The sequence below is a fragment of the Glarea lozoyensis genome, assembly GCF_000409485.1.
Source record: "Glarea lozoyensis ATCC 20868 chromosome Unknown GLAREA5, whole genome shotgun sequence".
Lineage (NCBI taxonomy): Eukaryota > Fungi > Ascomycota > Leotiomycetes > Helotiales > Helotiaceae > Glarea > Glarea lozoyensis.
In genome coordinates, this window is record NW_007361000.1 from 2,039,323 (window position 1) to 2,061,052 (window position 21,730).

Below are 21,730 nucleotides of genomic sequence, written 5' to 3' on the forward strand. Positions count from 1 at the left end.
TATACCACCTAGTACACACCTCACCTTACCACACCCTTACCATATCCTTTCCACAACCACCCCTACACCCCAACCTCATCCAACACGCTCATCCCCCCCATCTCATCCCAAACCACCCTCCCCTCCTCCGCAGCTCTCAGCAAGCTCTCAGACGCAACATCCTTATCACCCGTGAACGGATCCCACTCAAACCCCTCTTTCAACCACATCCAGCGGAGATAGGCTCTCAACTCTTTATCTTCGGGAAGGACGCGCATCCATTCTGGTTGGAAGACCTTGCCTTCGCCGATGGAATTGGCTTCTCGGTCGGTATTCGACGAGCTGACTACGTTCGCTGCGCTCACTGCATCCCTCCCATTCCAATCACTAGCCAACCCCCTCAACTCATCCCTACAAAAGATTCTCCAAGAATCAATAGCATAAGGACCCTGCGTCATATGACCAATCTCCCAACCGACCCTCTGATCCCCCTCCCCCAGCACCTCACCCCTCTTAACATCCCTCCCATCCGCATACTCCGGATACCCTTTCACCGCATACCTCTTTCCCTTCACCGGGGACTCCTCAATCCACTGCTTAGCATACTGTTGATACGTCGCTGCGCGCTGGTTTTGGAGGCCGAGATGTTTGATGATGTCGACGATGTCTTCTCTGTTGGCGCCGGCGAGGGCGGACGGGGTAGGGTATTTTTCGACGAGGGAGAAGAAGACGGGGATGGCTTGTTTGCCGCGGGTGCGGTTGAGGAAGGTGACGGCGATGAGGAGGCGGAAGGGGTCGTGGGCGAGCTTTTCTTGGATGAGGCCGAAGGTTGGGGAGGAGAGTGGTGGGAAGGGGATGCATGATACGACGCCTCCAGGTGAGCGTCTATTAGGACTTGATGGGCTGGACTTTTTAGGCGTTGAGGGTGGGAGACTGGTTGAGGGTTCCCCTTCGACAATGTTGGTGGCCTTTGATTTGCTTTTCTTGGCAGGTGATGCTGTAGGTATCTGGAAATACGGTGATTTGGCTGGAGGACGTTTCGGTTTCTCTTTTGCTACTATTGGGCTGCCGGTAGCTTCGTTGACTTCTTCTGGGAGTTCACGGACAACATCTTGAGTTTCCAGCCTAATGGGAGAATTCTCAGCTTCCTCCTCTTGAAGAGCCACCTTATTGGGCGACTCCACCAGCGGCTTTTCGGATTTTTCGAAAAAGTCTTCTGCTTTATTCCGTTTCATTCTTTTCGCTGGTGGAGAGAAGAACATAGATGTCCGTCGTCTAGAACTGTTCGGTTGATGAGCTGGCTGGGCGGGGCTTATTAGGGTTTGTGGTGTCATAGTGGCATCAGGATTATTCGACAACGAGTGATCAGTTTCATCGATAGGCTTGGGTATTATTGGTGATTCCGTCACAACAACTGGTACATTTGTCGAGGGATCCGGATGGTCGCTGGCATCCTCAATTTGCTCCTCAGCTGTTTCTTGTGTATCAAAGAATTGCTCATCATCCCTAGCAGCATCTTTTGCATCTGGTGTAGGAACATCTCCTGATTTGACGCTTTTAGATATTGCTGAAGCTTCTACTTTCTTCTTTCCCTTCGTCCGGATCTTAGCGAATCGTCCTCTCCAAGTCCGTGGAAGTACAGGCGCTTCCGGCAAAGACCCGTCTTCAATAGCAGCGTCTTTCTCTTGTGGTGTAGCAACGTCTGTCAATCTAGCGCTTGCAGGTTTTGCAGAATTCGGTGCTTTCGCTTTTGCGCTTTTTGCAGAAATCTGGCCTGCGAGTTGTCCTCTTGGGCTCCTTGGGATCGCAGGCATTTCCCATACAGACCCGTCTTCACTGGCGTTTTCATTCGCGACTGGCGTAGGAACAGCTCTTGACATAGAGCCTGGAGATTTTGCAGATTTTGCAGAATCTCGTACCTTCGTCTTTGGGCTCTTCTCAGGAGTCTGGCTTATGAACTGTCCCTTTTGATTCCTTGTGAATACAGGCATTTCCCATAACGACCCGTCATCCGAGGCGGCCTTGTTATTTGAAGTAGCTCTCTTGTTACTGGGGGTTGATGTGTTCAGCAAAGGCTTGGAAGATGATCTGTTCACCGCAGACGTAGAACTCTCGCCCACAAACTGCCCCTTCTCGTTCCTTACCGGCACAGGCATTTCCCAAACAGATCCATCATCTGAAGCAGGTACACCTTTCCCGAAAAGTGACCTACTCACCGCAGGCGCAGAAGTTCTCCTTTTACGAGAGACAGTCGAAGAAGGGACATCGTCGACGAATTGATCGAAGATAGTGGATGCTTGATCTTCAAGCGATGCTTGCAAGGCGATCCTGTCTATAGCAGCTAAAGAGCTTCGTCGTCTGTCTCTGATATCTAAACTGGGGGTGTCGACAAAGGCTTCGCTAGCAGAGGAAGGTCGACGGCTGTTATCGCTCATAGTTGAAGACTTCGCAGCGTCCTTCGAAGCATCCTTTTTGGCTCGCTTGACAGAAGAGAATCTACCCTTCTTGTTTCGCACTAGTGCCGCTGAGTTGACGATATCAGGCGTGCTGCTCGCCAGATCTCTCTCGGCACTGTCTTTCTTAGCAGAAGAGAATCGACCTTTCTTATCCCTGGGCAGTGCCAAAGAGCCATCGAATTTGCCCTTCCCATCTCGCTCAGATAGCATCGGTGCAGACTCATCATCAAGCCCACTCCCCCTTTCTGCCATTCCCACACTCGGAATATCACCACCACTCTTCCTAACAGAAGCAAACCTCCCCCTCAAATCGCTCGGCAATCTCACTGAATCACGTCTATCAGACTCAACCCCCTCATCTTGCCTTTCATCCATAAAGTTCCTAGCAGGAGTATAAATCACAACCTGTACCTCGCTTCTACCAAATACATGCTGTTCCTTCGTATTTCGATCCAGGAAAACACCACCACTCGCAGAGTCCTGGCCTCCTACGAGTGGTGATCTTTTGATGCAGATTCTCCCGCAACTGTCTTGCTTAGTCGATTTTTACGTCCATTTTTGACTTTGCGGTTGGTGTCTGGGAGTTCGGAGAGGGGCTGTGATAGCTTGGTTGCGTCTTTGGCTGTATTTTTTGCGTCGACGAATGGGTCTGTGAGCTGGGACTGTTGTTGTAGTGGGAATTCGGGTTGTGACGAGGGTATCCGGATATCTTGGCTAGAAGATTTGGGAGTCTTCGTCTTCGATCGTTTCGGTGTCTTAGCTGGTGATGAAGCAACTTCAACGACTGGGTCATACTGCTCCACAGCCGCAGTTACAACCTGTGCCGACACAGGCATCTTCAACTTCTTGCCTTTCTTTTCTTTTCCCGTTTGTGACGCCTGCGGCTCAACTGCAGCCGTAATCTCGACCTGCGACCCCTTCGGTATCTTTGGCATAGATTCCGTTAGTGTGTCGAAAAGCATCGCAATCTCAGGAACCAACGAAGCCTGAATTTCCGACGCAAACGTGTCCAGCGAAGGCTCTGCATGATTGCCAGTTGTCTTCGAGACCTCGGCGACTGATTTACGACCGCGATCTCTCCTGTTCAACTTCGGTTTCTCAGTCTCCTCAGATACGGCCACGACCTCAGCAGTCCCAGCCTCTGTTGGCACCTCCACTTTCGGCTTCCGTCCCCTATCCCTCCGCTGCCTCTTATTCTCACTTCCCTTAGCAGAAACACCAAGCCCATCAGCCTCTGCAGGTGCAACCTCATCTTTCTCATCAACAATAGTCTCATCTGGTGCCGCAAGCTCCACAGTTTCGCCCTTCTCACCACTTTCATTCAACAAATTATGATTTCTCTTCCTCTTCCGCTTCTTCTTCTTCTCATCCTTCTCACCCTCGCCATTTTCTACCACCCCCGCACCCTCAATACCTAACAACATAGCATTCTCAACCGCCTCCCTAGCCTTAGCCAGACTCGCAACCAAATCATCTGGCAAGCCCGATCCCGTCGCGAGTTTCTTGACGCTCTCAGCTTTCTGAGACCAGTTCTCCAATCTTGCTGCTCCGGCTGTGATTTCTTGGATTTGTTCTTGCTTCAGCTGATTCAATCCGGCGGGCGTAGGTTTCAAAGCTTCAGCTTTGCGGAGTGCTATTTTCTTTTTTCTACGTGCTTTTCGGTCTTCGGTGACTTCTAGGGAGGCTTTAGTGGGAGTTGGTTCAGAGAAGTATTCAGATTTGATGGGTCCTACTTTCGCTTTCTTCTGAGATTTTGTAGGTGTGGTGGGCTTTCTCGATGGCGCAGGAATGGAGGACTCAATGGCCGAGAGCTTGCCATTTAACTGCTTGTTCTTGGGTACGGATTCGGTGGACTCGATGGTAGTAATAACCTCTGATTGTTTCTCCGATCTCTTCCGCTCACGCTTCGCTGCCTTTCTTTGTGCTTTCTCTTCAGAGCTAAGCTTTGATGTCTCTTTCTCATCCTGATCATCACCCTCGACCTTAGAAGCTCCAATTGACGTAACAGTAACGATGGGCGCCGCCAAAGCTCTTTTAAAGCTCGGAACTGAAGGTACAGGAACAGGAGTCTCGCTCATCGAAGAGTCTATCCTCGCCACTGTTGGCATCTTAGACTTAAAGAGTGATGGAACTGGAATAGGAGTCTGGCCAGAAGAAGCTCTTCTCAGACTCGCAACAGATCGAGGTGCCGGAACAGGTGTCTCGCTCATAGCAGAGGAATCCCTCCTCAGCCCTACAGTAGATCGAGGTCGTATAGTCGACAGTACCGGAACAGGACTCTCGCTCATCGAAGAGCTCCTTCGAACCTCGTTGACGGATTTAGGTTTTGGAAACGAAGGTACCGGAACAGGTGTCTGTTTGACAGCAGGTTTCTTCGATGTCTCCGTGGATGGCTTGATATCTTCTTTCTTTGGCGCGAAATCCTTATTTGGTGCGATATTCGTCTCCAACACACCATCCTTCTTCGCCGCACCACTCTGAGCCTTCTCAAGCGCCCTCCTAGCCTTCTGCCGTTCCTTCTTCGCAGCCTTCCTCCCCCTCTTCTCCTCCTCCGTCAACGCCGTCCCATGATTCCCCTCTTCACCAAGCTTAGCCTTCTTAGCCTTCTTAGCCATCACCTCCTTCACTAACGCACTTCTCTCTCCACCTTTCTCCCTCTTCCTCTTCCTCCCCTCCTCCCCAGCCACCAACCCCCTCGCAACCCCCTCAATCTGTTTCTTCGCCATCTCAAGCACCCTCTCAACATCAACACCCAACTGCATAACCTCCCCCGGCGGCGCCACACTCAGGACCTCCCTTACAAACTCCTCGTGTGCAGGATCGATGTCGTAGTTCTCCAATAAACTCGCACTGTCCGAGGAAGCGTCTGGTTCTGGACGTGGTTGACTGGATGGCGGAGGCGTAGTATCTTCGATCTAATCCAAGCGAATTAGCATTATGTGAAGCTTGGAGAGGGTGAATGTACGATTTTCTTCCCCTTGCGAGAGATCTTAACACCACCTTCACTTTCGCTGGTTCCAGAAGTAGTCCAAACCTCGTCGTGCGTGAGGGAGATGGTATGAGGTGCCATATCTTAACTCCACCCTCCTCTATACAAGTTCCGTGTATCGTGATCCTCGAATTCGTTGTCGCGATCAACAATCCGCCAGTGCGTGCGTGGTATTTCGGATGCGAAGTTGAAGTCGAAAGGCAATGTCAATAGCCTCTTCCAAATCGCAATCGCAAACAAGAATTTCCCTACTACAGTCCCTTAAACCCTCCTTGAATAATCTCCCAATCCACACTTGGGTTTAAAAATCCAGAATATCGGGAATTCAATATTCGCAAAATGTCGCGGTCGTCGCGTACGAGTCGTCCAAAAAGTTAATCGAGGTGGACCCTTATCGTGACGATCCCTGTCGCGCGTTTACAGGGGTAGCTTACTTCAGAACTGAATCGTGAATTGGTCCTTCTTCATCTCTTCAAAGTAAATATTCTGTAGAAGCAAGTTTCAATGGGAAAGAGACAATAAACATCAAAAGTTTCCACGTCGAGTGAGAAGTGCCTATACACAAACATAACATAAGAGTGGAGCATCATAGATTCAAAAATCGAGTAATTCAACAATCTAAAGATCTTCACATTCAACATCTCTTCTGCTTTCATCTCACCTTACAAGCAAGAGCTTTAATAAACTCTTTCTCTACCACCACTAATAGACAGAGTCCCATTCCATTCTTTATACATATTTCACCACCCCGCACCCCTCCTTCCTCTCCATGCAAGACTGCTTTAAAAAAAACAACTAGTAGAACAATTCTCCCCCATCACCCAAATCTCTATGACAAAAGGAAGAAACTCCATCGCGTTTTAACCATTTAATGCTTTGGGGCATTTCGTCCTCCCATCTGTGGTGCAGTGTACTGGATCTTTCTTGTCTTGATTGCGGACCACTTGTATCTCTTGACCCAGACACTCAATGCGAAAAGGGCGGATGTAATGGCAAGAACCTTCATTCCCATCTTCTTTCTCTGGTCCATCTCTGGCTCTGCCGCCCAGTTCAAGAATTCAACAACATCCTTGGCCATCTGGGAGGTTGAAGCTGGAGTACCATCCTCGTATTCGACCAATTCGTTGTACAAAACACGGGCCATGGCGATTCCAGTACCGGGGAAATATGGGTTGAAGTTGAGTCCTTCTTGAACGGTGGCACCAGCTGGTGGCTCCTCGGGGTAACCAGTCAACAAACTGAAGATATAATTGCATCCACCGTGACGAGCCTTGACCATCAAAGAAAGATCTGGTGGCAAAGCACCATTGTTGGCAGCACGTGCAGCCTCATCGTTCTTGTATGGACTTGGGAGATAATCGGAAAGCTTTCCTGGTCGTTTCTCGATTTCACCCTCGTCATTTGGCTCGGAATCGTATTCATTTTCTTCGGCCATCGCCTTTGCCTCATCGACCGTGTGGGTGACACCGACCAAGGATCGATATGGAATTCGGCTAAGGGAGTGGCATGAAGCGCAAACTTCTTGGTAAACCTGGAAACCTCGACGAAGACTGTCGATGGTTAGTGCGCTGTTCACAGTGGATATTGGTAATTACTAACGCTTGGTGATCGAATGTCTTTAAGTATTTCTCGTGAACCCATGGGTATTTTGTGGCGTGGAGACTATGGCCATGTCAGTCATTGTATCCGTTTATCCATGTCTTCCTCTATTGCCATCCATCCTCGGCCAGATGCAGCGTACTGTCCGCCAGCAGGCAATCGGAGGCGCAGAATCCATCACTCACCCTTCTTCAGCAAGTGTCATTGCGTGTAGCTCAGGACCATATAGATGATAATACCAAGCCATTGTTCCGACAGCTACGGCAGTAGCAGTGGTACCAGCAAGGTTCAAAGCGAAAGGGGAAGCGGCATTTGCGGTCGACGAGCTCGAAGAAGCAGCACGCTACAGAATAAATCGTCAGCATACGTCCAGCCCAGTAACTCGTTTCCGATCCATCTTCGACCTCCTCATCCCGGTATATTGTCGATTGAAGCCGTAGATATTGGATCGTACCTTTGATGTGTTAACGGCCGCGTTCCGCGCAGCTCCGACCGAGCGCATCGAGCGCAAATATGATCTAGACAACATCTTGAGCGCAGAAGCCTCGACTAGAGAACGATACTCTCGAGGTGTTGAGGCTCAATGGGTTGGTGGAGAGGGTGGATTGATGTTGATACGGGCGTCGATGGGAGTCGTTCGAATTTGATTCGGGAATGGTTCCTTAGACTTGAATTTCAACCAATTAAATGTAATGCGATGTAAAGCTGGGTGCACGTGATCCGCCTGCCACTCCACCACGCTTCGGAAAACACCAAAACACGTTACTCATCTTATATATATACTTTTCGAATCTCTGTTCCTCCCCAATGTCTCTTTTTGTATCCATCCTACAAAGTTTTCTCACATACCACCGCATCCTGTACCGCTGCACAACCAACCTTGGAATGTAGTCAGATAAGACCATACCAAGCAACTCGTACTGATTATTTCCACCTTTATCCTTCCGAGACCCTATCAAATTCTTCTTTAACACACTTGAAATAGAATACCGCAGAATTGCGTACAACTTAACCAAATTTGTACGAAAAATCTTACAGATAGGTTTAAAATGGAGAAAAGAATCTAAACATATGTATACAATATACTGACAGTAAATTTTTGACAACTAAACATACTTCAATAGTGCTAAAAATGGTGATATCTAAGTCGTACTTGAAAGGCGTCTCATGAATTAGCGTAACCCCTAGCGAACCATTAAAATAGATATATTGTATAATACAAATAATATCAATTCATATTATCTCGCCTATAGAAGAGATACGACGAGGCAAAAGTTCCGGCATGATTATACATTCTTTATTTTTAAGTATTACAATTCAAGAACTTTTAATTGGCTCCAGACTCTTCAACAAGCAATCAAGCTACCCATGCGTATATTACGTCCAAATTTTAATGCTCATGAAGTACTAACCAAGGAGCTGTCCCACATATAAATTCTCACGGCTTTTATTTTTCCCATTTGGAGTAGATTTTCTGTCCTAAATGCGGAGGTTCCATGCTGCGCAATGCTTTATGAGTGTCCATTTGCGCCTTTAGACAATTCTCTACGAGTCTGAACCGATTTCGCTAGAAGTTCTAGTACTGATTCCGTGTCTTCCCATCCAATGCAAGCATCTGTGATACTGACACCATACTTCAGACCAGCCTTGCCCTCTTTTGGTACTTTCTGTGCGCCTGTCCAATAGTCAGTAAGGGCGCAATATAAGTTTGATAGACATCGAAGTGCTCACCCTCATTAATATTACTCTCAATCATAACACCCATGATCGAACTATCTCCCTTCTCAATCTGTTCCGCCAAAACCTTCGCAACCTTTGGCTGGTTCTTGTGGTTCTTCAGAGAATTGCCATGACTGCAATCAACCATCAATCTAGGATTGACACCCGCCTTATCCAGCGCCGCCTTCGCCTCAGCGATGCTGTCCGCGTCATAATTCGTGCCTTTAGTACCACCCCTGAGAATAACGAAGCAATCCTCATTCCCAACTGTGCCCACAATGGCCACAACACCAGGTTTCGTAACCGACAAGAAGTGATGAGGATGCTTTACGGCCCCAATCGCATCAATCGCAACACCAAGTGTCCCATCTGTGCCATTCTTGAATCCGACAGGGAAACTAAGCCCACTGGCAAGTTCTCGGTGCAATTGACTTTCGGTAGTTCTCGCGCCGACAGCTCCTACACTCAAAAGATCTGCCAGAAATTGAGGAGAGATGGTATCTAACATCTCACTCGCAAGTGGCATTCCTTTTTCCGTCAAATCCACGAACAATTGTCGTGATGTCCTCAATCCCTTATTGATCTTGAAACTATTGTCGATATCCGGATCGTTAATCAGTCCTTTCCATCCGACTGTGGTCCGTGGCTTCTCGAGGTAGGAACGCATGACAATAAGTAAGTCATCCTTGTATTTTTCTTTGAGTTTTACCAAATTGTCGCAGTATTCGAGGGCAGCTGGGGGATCATGAATTGAGCAAGGGCCAATGACTACAAGAAGTCTTTGATTGGAGTCAGTACCATTAACTACGGCGACAGATTCGTTGCGACCGCTTAGTACTGTTTCTTTCGATTTCGGTGTCTGGGGGATTTCGTGTTGGAGGAGATCAGGAGGAGTTAATGGATTATATCCCCGAACTAAGGTTGTCAATTAGAATTTTACTTGTGTGAAATGAAGGGAAAGAGTTCCTACTTCTCCAATCTTCCGTATCAGCTTTGTTTCCCACATTTGGGTTGTCGATATGGTAGGTCTATGAGTGAGTCAGAAGCTGAATATTTCAATGTGCCAGCTCTATAACGCTGAATTGATTTGTCTTACCGCAGCCATAGTAAATTCTCACAAGAATATCTGAGTTCGCTGGAATTTTTCAACAAGAAATGTGAAATGTTTTTACTGTAATATTTCTTCGGAGCAAATGGCGGGGTCCTGGATTTGAATTATTTTGACGATGTCACTTCTCCGAAGAGCTTCCGATCTGTGGGGAATGGTGCATGCTTCGCCATCGCCGAGTTCGGCGCTCGTCGAATTAAATACATCTTTTCCAAACTATTGTTTAAACGGCTTAAATCTAGATGCTTCTTAAAGCTATACTGCATATTTACAAGTATACTTCTCAAAACTAACTCATGTATCTTACCTTCACTATTTTCATAATCTCAAATGAGGTCGTAGAGGTTCTTCGGAGACGCGCAGAGAATTGTCAAACCAGTATAATGTATGATTAAAATGTAATTCAAATTTGATTCGCAGTTCGCCTGCATTCTGATCTATCATTAACCATCAACCCCAAGCTGAACACCCGCGCATGTCTAGAACGGTTTTCTGATAAAGAAAAGATCTACACTTCATTCATCAGGTCTCGCCACCAAATCCGGAATGTCATCCACCGTCTTTCGTCCTTCAAGGATATCTGTACATTATCAGCCGCGTCCGAGAGTGATGAAATTGGACAACTTACCGAGCACTGCTTTGAAAAGTGGATATGCATCTTCTCTTCCTCTCGCTTTCAAGAAACTGTTGACCTCCTTAGCGGTACTTGTTCCCTGAAGCATTTGGCCATTCAATTCTGTCTTCTCAACCTCTGCAACGGAGACGTTCCTCTCAGCTGCCATCCTTGCGCACTTGAAGTTACGACCTCCACTGCAACTAGTGATCAGATCTGCGACACCACAACTTTCTTCAGTAAAGGTAGCTGTGTGGACAGAGTGGCCGAAGAACTCTTTGCCGAATTCAACCATTTCCAATAAACCAACTCGCATGACGGCAGCTTTAGCATTATCACCCCATCCTCGCCCTTCAACAAATCCTGCCGCTAATGCGACAATGTTCTTCAACGCTCCACCAAGAGAAACACCTGCGACATCTGAAACCATTCGCACGTGGAAATAAGGTCTATGAAATAGCGATTTGAAGACTGAATGGTCAAGAGGAGGGTACGAAGATGGCACAGCCCTTAGTCTAGCCTTGGTCGTACGGCCACGCGAATCTTTAAGATCCTGTTGCTTGTCCGTGTCTGTAATGGTAAGATTGATCTGAGAGCTAGATGGAGATGGTCCAGTTGGTGTCGCGGCCTGAGAGTCGATGACAGGAGGATCGTAAGCTACTGTAGTTTCCGACCATTTTTCAAGTGCGATTTCGTTTGCAATGTTTGCTCCAGAAAGAGCACCACAGTATATTCCCAAACCTTCGCCAATCCACTCGCTGAAAAGACTGATTTCAGACTCCGTCACATTTACACCTTTTATACAGGAGACACCTCTTGCGAAAGGTAGAATCTTTCCTTCCAGTTGTTTCGAGATGCGGCCAATAAATTGGTGAGGCAAGTTGAAGATCAGGATAGAAGAGTCCTTGACAGCTTCCTCTACCGAAGGATTCGCAATGATATTCTTGGGCAACGCAATATCTGGGAGGTATTTGACGTTCTCGTGGTACTTGTTGATTATTTCTGTAAGTTTCTGAGGTTTATCTCCGGATGACTCGTCGTAATGCTTCGACTCTTTCGGTATGGTTACTTCTTCTTCGTACACCCACATTTGCACATCTTCTTCGAAAGTTTCGGGGTGCGCTTTTGTGTTTTCGGCAACAATTTTGGCTATCGTTGATCCCCTACAACTCTTAGCATATACATTGCAGAATGTTGCCATATTATTGCCTACCAATTACCAGAACCAACTACCGTCACCTTATGTTTCTTCGAGGGAGCACCTAGGGTAGCCATGCTGCGCGGCGTGGAGTGGAATCTATCGATTGTCAGTGTTAGCGGCTGGTTTGATTTATATGTGCGAGTTGTAAAGAGGGGTATAGAGTCAAAACTGAAAAAATGAAGAAAAACAAAAAGTTGCTGAGACACCGAGGTACTGCGGGTATTAACAACGGAATCCTGTCATACATACTGGTGGGATACTTGTGCAAGTCTGGATGAAGCTCTAATAGTGCTTGCAATTTTGCTCGAAATCATGTACTCTGTTAGAGAGCAAGGGTTTGACTGAAGTTTGTAATGTGTTAGGCAGAATGAACGAAGGGTATCAACAAATTCGAATGGGTGACGGCAGGTTGTTCGTTGAAATATGCAAGTTACCTCATTCAGAATGTTGTCTTGTGCCCGCTCCGTCCCGAGCTGTCATGTTGGATCGGCAGGGTTACGTTGAGTCGTGAGTTGAGTCTCACCGCCGAGTGGTGGGGGATAGCTCGGGCAGAATCGTCTAGCTTGTGAAGATCATGTGAAAGTGCATGGCGTGGGGGCAGAGAAGAGCCGCACGAAAAGACGGTATTATTCGATAGGAACGGCATGTTACCACAATCGCAATTGCAATGAAAATTTATGAAAGATTAAGGATATCATGTGACGTTAGAACTCAAATTACGTACGTTTTAAATAGTGAGAATGGCCTGGGTGAAATAGATAGCGCCGTTCCAACGTAGCGCCCAGATTCTGTCGTTTTTGGGCAAAATCTGGCCAGGTCGTAAAGCCAGGCTTGTGCCTAGGTGTTTGAAAGCAACAAATCCCTCACCGTCAAAGCTCATGACTGCGGATTTAGGATGTAGATAACAAACAGAGTTCTGACTCAAAATAGAAAGTTGAGTCTTGGGCAAAGGGTTTTGACATGATATTCGAATCCCAAAATACCACCACCAAGCTGAGGCGCAAATGAACAACGAGAGACTACTCTGCAAGATCAATTGGTGTTATATTGCTAGAGATAAGGTGAAGACGATAATGAGTACGACGTGCAACTAATCCTGTGAGCCCAAACCCTTCAAAGCTTGACATGTCGCAGATTGACCGCTTTATTGCTATTCAATCTTGGAAGGGAGAAGTGAAAGTCGCATTCGTGGTTTCAACCGCACAGACCATCGTGAGCCACTCTCCCACTCCACCTCCTTCGAACCCACAGCCGTGCCCTGCTTCATGACGTACGGAGCACTTTTTTTAACTTCCGGACGACTTATGCCACTCCACTCACAACGAGCTCCAGTCAGTCAAGAGCAGCAAAAACCAAGCTAACTCCCCAACTCTTTTGATTTTTCTGCTTGTCCTCTGTTAGCCTGCTTTTGTCTTACTCTCCTAGTCGCGTTCGCATTCTCCCCGCCAACGAGAAGCTGCATTTTCAATCCAAGAGTAGCCACCGTGACTTCTCGCCATCGTTACTCGTCGTTCTTACTCTTGTTCGTGCATATCATTAGTGCTAAACCGTTCCGATTCACCGCACACCGTCTACCGTCGTTTCTCACCGTTCTCTGCATATACCCGTACGTACCTGACGATCTGCCCCCGAGAGAGGCTTTTGCCCATTATCATTCCCATCACAATCGTTACCGGCGCATGCCAATCTGGAATTGCCATCGCAATTGTGGTTTTATCTCCATAATCAGATTTATATATTACCTAGAACTACACTGACATGGCTCCTAAGACGATGGTTTCCCACGAGGTGTACCTCCTTCCGTTGAAGGATGATGGAAGTCCGGATGTCCCAGGCGGATACATCTACCTAGCACCACAGTCATCTGCGCCCATCATTGTGCGCTTCGAAATCGAGGGCACATCTTCCATCTGTCGACATGGCAGCCTTTGGGTCAACATCCCCGAGGAGGGCGCTGAGTTCAGACGGGAGAAGTTCCGCGAGTTCAAGTAGGAAGAGGAGATTTCCGCATGCTCCCAGTCATCAATTAACAGACGCGCAGGCTCGAGCCCGACTTTAATCGAACCATTGAAATATCGATACCCATTCATGGCGCTGGCGCATTTGCCTTCTATACAACTTATGCCCCTCTTCCGGATCTCGAGGAAACTGCGGTTAAAACGATCAAACCTACACAAACACCCACCTACTACATTGATGTGGCTCCGCGATTGACGTTGGAAGGGAAGCAGACCCCGTTGGCAGCGTTGTCGATTTTCTCCCTGATCTCCAAATTCATGGGCAAATATCCAACGGACTGGGACAAGCATCTTAGGGGCATCAGTGAACGAGGCTACAACATGATTCATTTCACACCTTTACAGCAACGGGGCGCTTCTAATTCGCCGTATAGTATATATGATCAATTGGCTTGGGATCCAGAGAACTTCCCCAATGGAGAGTCAGATGTTAAGAAATTGGTCGATAGTATGGAGAAAAAGTATAGTTTACTCGGTCTCACTGATGTAGTTTGGAATCATACCGCGGACAACAGCAAGTGGTTACAAGAACATCCAGAGGTCGGATATAACGTTTCAACTGCCCCTTGGCTACGATCTGCTCTGGAATTGGACACTGAGCTTCTCGAATTCAGCAAGAACCTCAGCAAACTCGGTCTGCCAACAAATTTGAATTCGGAGGATGATTTGCTCAAAATAATGGATAGTCTGAAAAAAGAAGTCATTGCCAAATTGAAGCTCTGGCAATACTACGTAATCGACGTTGAGCGCGATGCAGATGCTGCGGTCGAATCGTGGTCGAAGGGTGATATTTCTTTCCCAGCAGAAGGCTTTGGTGGATCTGACTTTGGCGGACTCGAAACCATCAAGAACTCGACTCCAGCGCAGCAATCCGAATTTTTAAACCGGTCTGGTCTTCGTGGGAAGGACCGTTTAGGTGAACGTTATTACCGCAGTGTGGATCCCTCGATAGGTGCAGCTTTATTGACTGCAATCTATGGTCGTTTCCAAGGTGACGCGTCCAACTCTGCTGATCGCGGAGCTGCACGCAGTCACATCGTCAAGGTGTTGGATGAGCTGAATTTGCCCATGTACAAGGAGTACGATAGCGATGTCGCAGAGCTTCTTGAACAAGTCTTCAACAGGACAAAGTACACTCGACTTGACGCTCACGGACCTAAGCTCGGCGAGATCAACCTCAAAAACCCTCTTATCGAATCTTATTTCACGAGACTCCCAAAGAACCCAATCACCGCCAAGCACAACCAAGAAGATCTTGCACTGGTCAACAATGGCTGGATATGGGCAGCGAATGCTCTCGTCGACAATGCTGGACCTCAGTCCCGTGCGTACCTCCGTAGAGAAGTCATCGTGTGGGGTGATTGTGTAAAGCTTCGATATGGAAAGTCCAAGGAGGATAGTCCTTTCTTGTGGGAATATATGGCAAAATATACTCGGCTGATGGCGAAGTATTTTGCTGGTTTCAGAATCGACAACTGCCATTCCACTCCTATCCACGTTGCAGAATATTTGCTTGACGAGGCTAGACGGGTACGACCCAATCTGTTTGTCGTTGCCGAGCTATTTACTGGCTCAGAGGAGATGGATTACGTCTTTGTGAAGCGTCTGGGATTGAGCTCGCTCATTCGTGAAGCCATGCAAGCGTGGTCAACTGGAGAACTGAGCCGTCTCGTGCACCGACACGGAGGCAGGCCAATTGGCAGCTTTGAGGTGGACGAGGTTTCCGGTGCCGATACAAAGGCTTCTCCTACCAACGGCGAGACGAACGGTACATCACAACGCGAAATTATTCGTCGTATCAAGCAGACGCCAGTTCATGCTCTGTTCATGGATTGTACTCACGATAACGAAGTTCCAGCTCAGAAGCGAGATGCCAGAGACACTTTGCCTAACGCTGCTCTTGTTAGCATGTGTTCAAGTTCGACAGGTAGTGTTATGGGTTACGATGAGATCTATCCAGAGCTGGTCGATCTCGTCCATGAGACAAGACTGTACTCATCTCCCTCCTCGAGCAAGCAAGTTGTAGTTGGTGGCGGTGAAGGAGGTATTGGTGGCATCAAGAAGCTCTTGAACCAGATCCATACTCTCATGGGCAAAGACGGATATGACGAAACTCACATCCATCACGAAGACCAGTACGTCACCGTACACCGCGTCCACCCTGAGTCCCGAAAAGGATACTTCTTGATCGCACATACCGCATACCCAGGTTACGGCAATGGTAACGGCGGATTTGCTCCAGTCCATCTGGGTGGTACCAAAGCTCGACATCTCGGGAGCTGGATGCTCGAAGTCGATGTCAGCGAGGAAGCAAAGAAGGCTGTGATGGAAGACAAGAAGACCTTGAGGGGCTTACCAAGCAAGGTGGTTGATCTTCCAGGAGTCAGAATGGAGACCAAGGGCGACGAGACAATCATCACCGTTCGTGATAAATTTCCTCCTGGAAGCATTGCGTTGTTTGAGACATGGATTCCTAGTGCTGAGCACTCATCTGGTCTTGACACTTTCGTAACTTCAGGTGCAAAAGCCGCTTTCTCCAAACTTGACCTTGTCGATTTGAACTTTGTCTTGTATCGATGTGACGCAGAGGAACTGGACTCCAGTGAAGGCAAGGATAGCGTCTATGAAATTCCTGGACACGGGAAGCTTGTTTATGCAGGTTTCCAAGGATGGTGGAGTGTCCTTAAGAACATTATCAAGGATAATAACTTGGCTCATCCCCTATGCCAGCACCTCCGAGAGGGGCAGTGGGCACTTGATTATATCGTTGGGCGATTGGAGAGAATCTCGAAGAAGTCAGGCTACGAGAGGTTGTCAAAACCCGCAACCTGGCTGAAAGAAAGATTCGATGCGATCCGAAAAATCCCAAGCTTTTTGTTACCAAGATACTTTGGTCTAGTCATCCGAACCGCGTATATGGCTGCGTGGGAACGGGGTCTGGAAATGATGGGTGAGAATGTTCAAAAAGGACAATGGTTCTTGAAGAGTCTTGCCATGGTCAGTGTACAACAATCCGGATTTGTCAAGTCTTCTTCATTATATCCCAAGAAGGCTGTCCCATGCTTGGCAGCAGGATTACCACATTTCGCAGTCGAGTGGGCGAGATGTTGGGGTCGTGATGTTTTCATCTCTGCTAGAGGTCTTTACCTTGGAACAGGTAGATATGCCGAGTGTAGAGAACACATTTTAGCATTTGCCAGCGTTATGAAACACGGTATGGTACCCAACCTGCTCAGCAGCGGAGACAACCCCCGGTACAACGCCAGGGATGCTATTTGGTTTATGTTGCAGACGATTCAAGACTACGTCAACATTGTTCCAAATGGTATCGACATCCTCAAGGAGAAAATAGCAAGACGCTTCTTGCCTTACGATGACACCTACTTTGAGGTTGATGATCCAAGAGCTTATTCAAAGACATCGACACTGGAAGATATCATTCAAGAAGCTCTTCAGCGTCATGCTACTGGCATGAAATTTCGTGAAGCAAATGCTGGTCCAAACCTCGACATGCAAATGAGTTCTGGTGGTTTTGATCAAGCAATCTCAGTGGATTGGTCCACCGGTATTATCTTTGGTGGAAACCAAGACAACTGTGGAACCTGGATGGACAAGATGGGCGAAAGCGATAAAGCAGGAAGCAAAGGTGTACCGGGCACACCACGTGACGGAGCAGCTATCGAAATTACTGGCCTCCACTACAGCACAATGCTGTGGTTAGCCAAGCTTCACAAGGAAGGCAAATACAAGTATGCTGGTGTGAGCACATCCGAAAAGGATCATAAAGTCATCACATTCGCAGACTGGGCCGCACTCGTCAAGAAGAATTTCGAGCGATGCTACTATGTTCCTCTTGACTCCAAGGATGACAAGAATTACGACATCAACCCCAAGATTGTCAATCGCAGAGGCATGTACAAAGATCTTTACAAATCCGGCAAGGAATATGAAGACTACCAACTCCGTCCCAACTTCCCAATCGCCATGACCGTCGCTCCATCTCTTTTCGAACCAAGACACGCCCGCAACGCTCTCCTTCTCGCAGATAAAGTCCTTCGCGGCCCAACTGGAATGGCTACTCTCGACCCGGCAGATCTCAACTACCGTCCATACTACAACAACAGCGAAGACAGCCACGACTTTGCTACTTCCAAGGGACGAAATTACCATCAAGGTCCTGAGTGGTTGTGGCCTACTGGATTCTTCCTTCGCGCGCTTCTGCATTTTGATCTTCAACGTAGAGAGGGACCGGAGGGCAAGACCGAGGCGTTCCAACAGATTACGCGGAGACTGGCGGGGTGTAAGGAGGCAATTGTTGAGAGTCCTTGGGCGGGATTGACGGAGTTGACGCAGAAGAATGGGGAGTATTGTGCTGATTCTGTGAGTTTTATCCTTGATATGTGGTTTATTCGGGTTGTGCTAATTGTTTTGTAGTCACCGACTCAGGCGTGGAGTGCCGGGTGTCTTATCGATCTCTATCATGACGCGGCGCAGTATGATGTTAGTCAACTCTCTGAATGACTTGGTGGTGAGGAACCAGTTCGGAATGGACAGCTGGAGCGGTTGAGGTGGATGGCTTGGTAAATTGTGTGGTGGTGAAGTCATGATGGCGATGAATTGTGTGGTGGTGATGGGTAGATTAGACATTGGGATGGGAGTATAAAAGGGTTGGAATACTTTGCGCCAAGAATGGAGGGGTGGTTAAATAGAAATTGGTTTTAAGCGATTGAATGAGATTGAATGATGTCTTCCTACTAGTTACTTTCCTTTGCACTGTGACGCACTTGACTGGCTGTTTACAAAGCAGGATTTACACGGCAGGTTGTCTAGGCGTGTGAGTAAGGGGTTTGGATTCGTGCTCTTGAGATGGTAAATACCCCTCTCTTTCAGCTTTCAGCTTTTTTTCCAACACACCTTCTTCGATTTTGTACACCATGTTTTATCTTCGACTACGTGTCGGAAGGGAGAAGGAGTTTGATGTGGCTTTGTATTACAATATTTCGTTTTCTTATCTTGTCATGTATGGAGTTTGAAACCTTGTTTATATGTCTATGGGGAGAGAGTATAGAATCAACGCTTTGGACGCTCGTGTGTAGATTCAGCCTGTCTTTATCTTGTACATTATCATTGTTGTACATCTAGAATAACATGGCAGAAAGGGGAATACGGAGGTTTGAAAGGGGGTTTAGAGGGGTAAGGCGGAATTTTTAAGGGTGGACGTAGGTGGGATTTTTTGATTTTTGCGAGAGGGGTGTGGGTTTTAGAGTTGGGGGGGGATTGATGGGGGTTTTAGGGGTGTTAAGGGGAAGGGGAGAGGGGAGGGGGTTGAGTAATGAGGGGTGGTGAGAGGAAGGAATTTTGGATAAGGGAATAGTTCAATAGGGGAGGTTTTGGGAGGATGTGCGGTGGTTTTGTCGGTAGGAGGTGAGGGTTAGAATGGGGAGTTGAGGGGTTAGGTGTGAATTGATAGATGTCCTGGACGGGCTGGGTTGGAATGATTTACGAAAGATGAGAGGGAGAGTGGTTTGTTGGTGAGGTGATTTAGTGAGAATTAGGTGGGTGGTTGGAAGGAATTTGTTTAAATCTTGTTAGGTATAAAAGTATTATGATTTTTGTGTTGTTAAGAACACGATTGGTGGGGGTTTGAATTGTTTGGGTATTATGATAGGATAGAAGTTATTGTCTTAAGGTTCGATGATGAGATTCACTGTGTTGGTATTTTGATAGCTCTAGTACTTGGGGTTATTCACAGGAGCTTAGCTCTGTATACTTGTTCGAATAGGGGTTTATACTGTAAATAAGCACTTATCATCTGTTTCTCCGGGCTATAAATCCACCAACCCTCTCTCCATCTAATCCCCCTCTCTCAAAATCAAAATCCACTCCATCTCTGTCTCGACTAGCTTCCAAACTATTTCAACACCATCTCCCTCTCGACAAACTTCCAAACAACATCAACACCACACTTACTCCTCTCTCATCACTTCACATCACACACCCCATCCACACACCCCTCCACACCTCAGCCATCCTCACACAAAAATGAAACTCAGACCCATCATAGCCCTCAGCCTAACCGCCGCCGCTGGCGTCGTCCCCGGCAAGCCAAACCCCTCCTCAGGAGAAGATTCTGGGCAGAAGCCTGCGGAGCCAGTTCATAGGAATGCTCAGCAGCCAGTTAATGTGAATGCTCAACATCAACAGACTCATGAGAGGTTGTTTGGGGGTGCGCAGGGGTGGGTTAAACAAGCTGATGGAAGTCAGAAGTGGGTTGGGGGGACGGTTAGGAACTAGGGAGGGTGGTTGATAGGGTTGTGTTGGTTTCTTTGGGTATTTTGGGTATTAATGTAGTGGTGTGATATGGTGTTTCCAGTTGAATTTAGAGCTTTGGACTACTAGGTAGTGGTGGGAGGAATGGTATGCAAATCTCGGGATTCTTGGGTAATTGGCATGTAATAAAAATAGAGATGTGAACGGTGTTTTAATACAGAAATTTCCCACAGTCATACTTTCTGCCAACGGCGCGAGCACAAAGTCTTCCCGAATCATGACTTTTTACTGCATCTTCGTCCACACTTCATCTTCGTCCACACTTCAACTTTATCCAATTAATATTTTATAGTTCATGATAGTAGAACCAAACCTAGTATTGTCTTTTAGTTGAGTATCTTCTTTTGTGCACCAAAGCATTATCATTGACTCAGTCAGTGTAAAAATCAAATCATATATAGATTATTATATGACAATTAACTCGGTAAAGTTGCGTCAGTAGCTTTTCAGCTAATTCTCATATTTTCTGATGATAAGTATAAACGAATTTGTTCAATCAAAGAGTAATGTCACATTCGTTGCTTCGTTATGAGGTTTAGCGTAGAGAATAATCGTTTCTGTTTGCGCTTGTTCCATTATAGCTTTGTCTCCTATCCTTGACCTTCCCCATCTGAGTTGACGGACGAATAAGTAGTCACTCAAAAAATTGCCATAGACAACTACTGAAGTTTCATGACCAAAAGATCTCCGGGCTACAGATATCACACACTCGCTTAATCTCTACATCCACTGATGGGTTTGTTGGTCGGGTCTAGCTAAACACTTGAGGCTTTAGCTTAAAATCAATCGAAATGTAGAAAGAAAATTGCAAGTCTTTTGATGGATTGAACATTACGCAGAATAATCATCACGCTATCATCCAGAAGATTACTAAACAATTGGATATTCAGACGTTACCCAATGCATGGCACAATACCCATTCTATTACCAACGACATCTTGCTATCACTGCCATCTCTCTCAAGAGGTTTTAGCATTGTGCCCTCAGACAAGAGAAGGCTACAAAAGTGATAGCAAGTTTCCTGCAGGCTGGTCTTTGCTTGTGTTGCGAGTCAGCGGCGACTGAAGGTCACACCATGTCTCATACCATGTGCTGCGGGAATGCAAGTACCTTGATCATGCATGTCGATTGTGGCATTGATGCCCAGCGGCCGAGCCCAACGATCTGAGCCCCTTGTCATAGCTAGGAACACGAGGTTGTATTTCAAGATTTGTGTACTTGTATCACCTAGCACAGTGCCATGCGGAGCTCATACGTCAACCAAACTTTTCCTGCCGAGGTTAATTCCGATAGTAGGCAAGGCTGGGAATGCAGCTTGTAGAACCAAGTGAATCCAACTAGTTGAAGAGCTATGTGACGATTTTGCATACGACACGTCAAGTGGACATATGCTGCCAGCCGAGAATCAATCCTCATCGCCGTGATCGAAACGCTTTAGTTCTCGTGAGCTCAACTTCGCAACTTTCATGTAATACGAGTTGTCGCTAATTCTAGATCATGACCTGTTTTTAATCAATGTGGTCTGTTGTCATCGATCTTAAAGTGAAGAATCTGCAAAATAATACTATCTAAAAATGCCATGTCTGTACCTTAAACACGTACCTGCGTTTAATGCAGTGTTAATGTGAGTACTCGGGCCACTCGACGATCTATTTTTGGCGTCTAAGATATCCTTTACCATGATATCTATCTGACAATGATCTTTAGTCTACAACTTG

The 21,730-nt window shown here is 47.0% G+C and overlaps 6 protein-coding genes across 6 annotated transcripts; 2 read left to right on the plus strand and 4 right to left on the minus strand.

The window, feature by feature from the left end:
• Positions 1–62: 62 nt before the first annotated feature.
• GLAREA_04859 (DNA-glycosylase) lies at positions 63–5,505 on the minus strand (the record flags this gene model as incomplete). The annotated part of the gene is made up of 3 exons (XM_008087236.1): positions 63–2,817; positions 2,928–5,350; positions 5,401–5,505. 3 exons carry the CDS (start codon positions 5,503–5,505, stop codon positions 63–65), a joined length of 5,283 nt encoding a protein of 1,760 aa, XP_008085427.1.
• A 787-nt stretch (positions 5,506–6,292) lies between these two features.
• On the minus strand, positions 6,293–7,552 carry GLAREA_04860 (Cytochrome c; the record flags this gene model as incomplete). The annotated part of the gene is made up of 4 exons (XM_008087237.1): positions 6,293–6,974; positions 7,024–7,086; positions 7,209–7,366; positions 7,478–7,552. 4 exons carry the CDS (start codon positions 7,550–7,552, stop codon positions 6,293–6,295), a joined length of 978 nt encoding a protein of 325 aa, XP_008085428.1.
• Positions 7,553–8,534: 982 nt separating this feature from the next.
• Positions 8,535–9,847, minus strand: GLAREA_04861 (Aldolase; the record flags this gene model as incomplete). The annotated part of the gene is made up of 4 exons (XM_008087238.1): positions 8,535–8,698; positions 8,755–9,657; positions 9,713–9,770; positions 9,839–9,847. 4 exons carry the CDS (start codon positions 9,845–9,847, stop codon positions 8,535–8,537), a joined length of 1,134 nt encoding a protein of 377 aa, XP_008085429.1.
• Positions 9,848–10,365: 518 nt separating this feature from the next.
• Positions 10,366–11,978, minus strand: GLAREA_04862 (6-phosphogluconate dehydrogenase C-terminal; the record flags this gene model as incomplete). The annotated part of the gene is made up of 4 exons (XM_008087239.1): positions 10,366–10,430; positions 10,479–11,626; positions 11,677–11,760; positions 11,914–11,978. 4 exons carry the CDS (start codon positions 11,976–11,978, stop codon positions 10,366–10,368), a joined length of 1,362 nt encoding a protein of 453 aa, XP_008085430.1.
• A 1,444-nt stretch (positions 11,979–13,422) lies between these two features.
• Positions 13,423–18,203, plus strand: GLAREA_04863 (Six-hairpin glycosidase; the record flags this gene model as incomplete). Its single annotated transcript, XM_008087240.1, has 3 exons — positions 13,423–13,652; positions 13,706–18,062; positions 18,117–18,203. 3 exons carry the CDS (start codon positions 13,423–13,425, stop codon positions 18,201–18,203), a joined length of 4,674 nt encoding a protein of 1,557 aa, XP_008085431.1.
• A 1,521-nt stretch (positions 18,204–19,724) lies between these two features.
• GLAREA_04864 (uncharacterized protein) lies at positions 19,725–19,976 on the plus strand (the record flags this gene model as incomplete). Its single annotated transcript, XM_008087241.1, has 1 exon — positions 19,725–19,976. The coding sequence occupies one exon, from the start codon at positions 19,725–19,727 to the stop codon at positions 19,974–19,976; it is 252 nt and encodes an 83-aa protein (XP_008085432.1).
• Between the last annotated feature and the right edge of the window lie 1,754 nt (positions 19,977–21,730).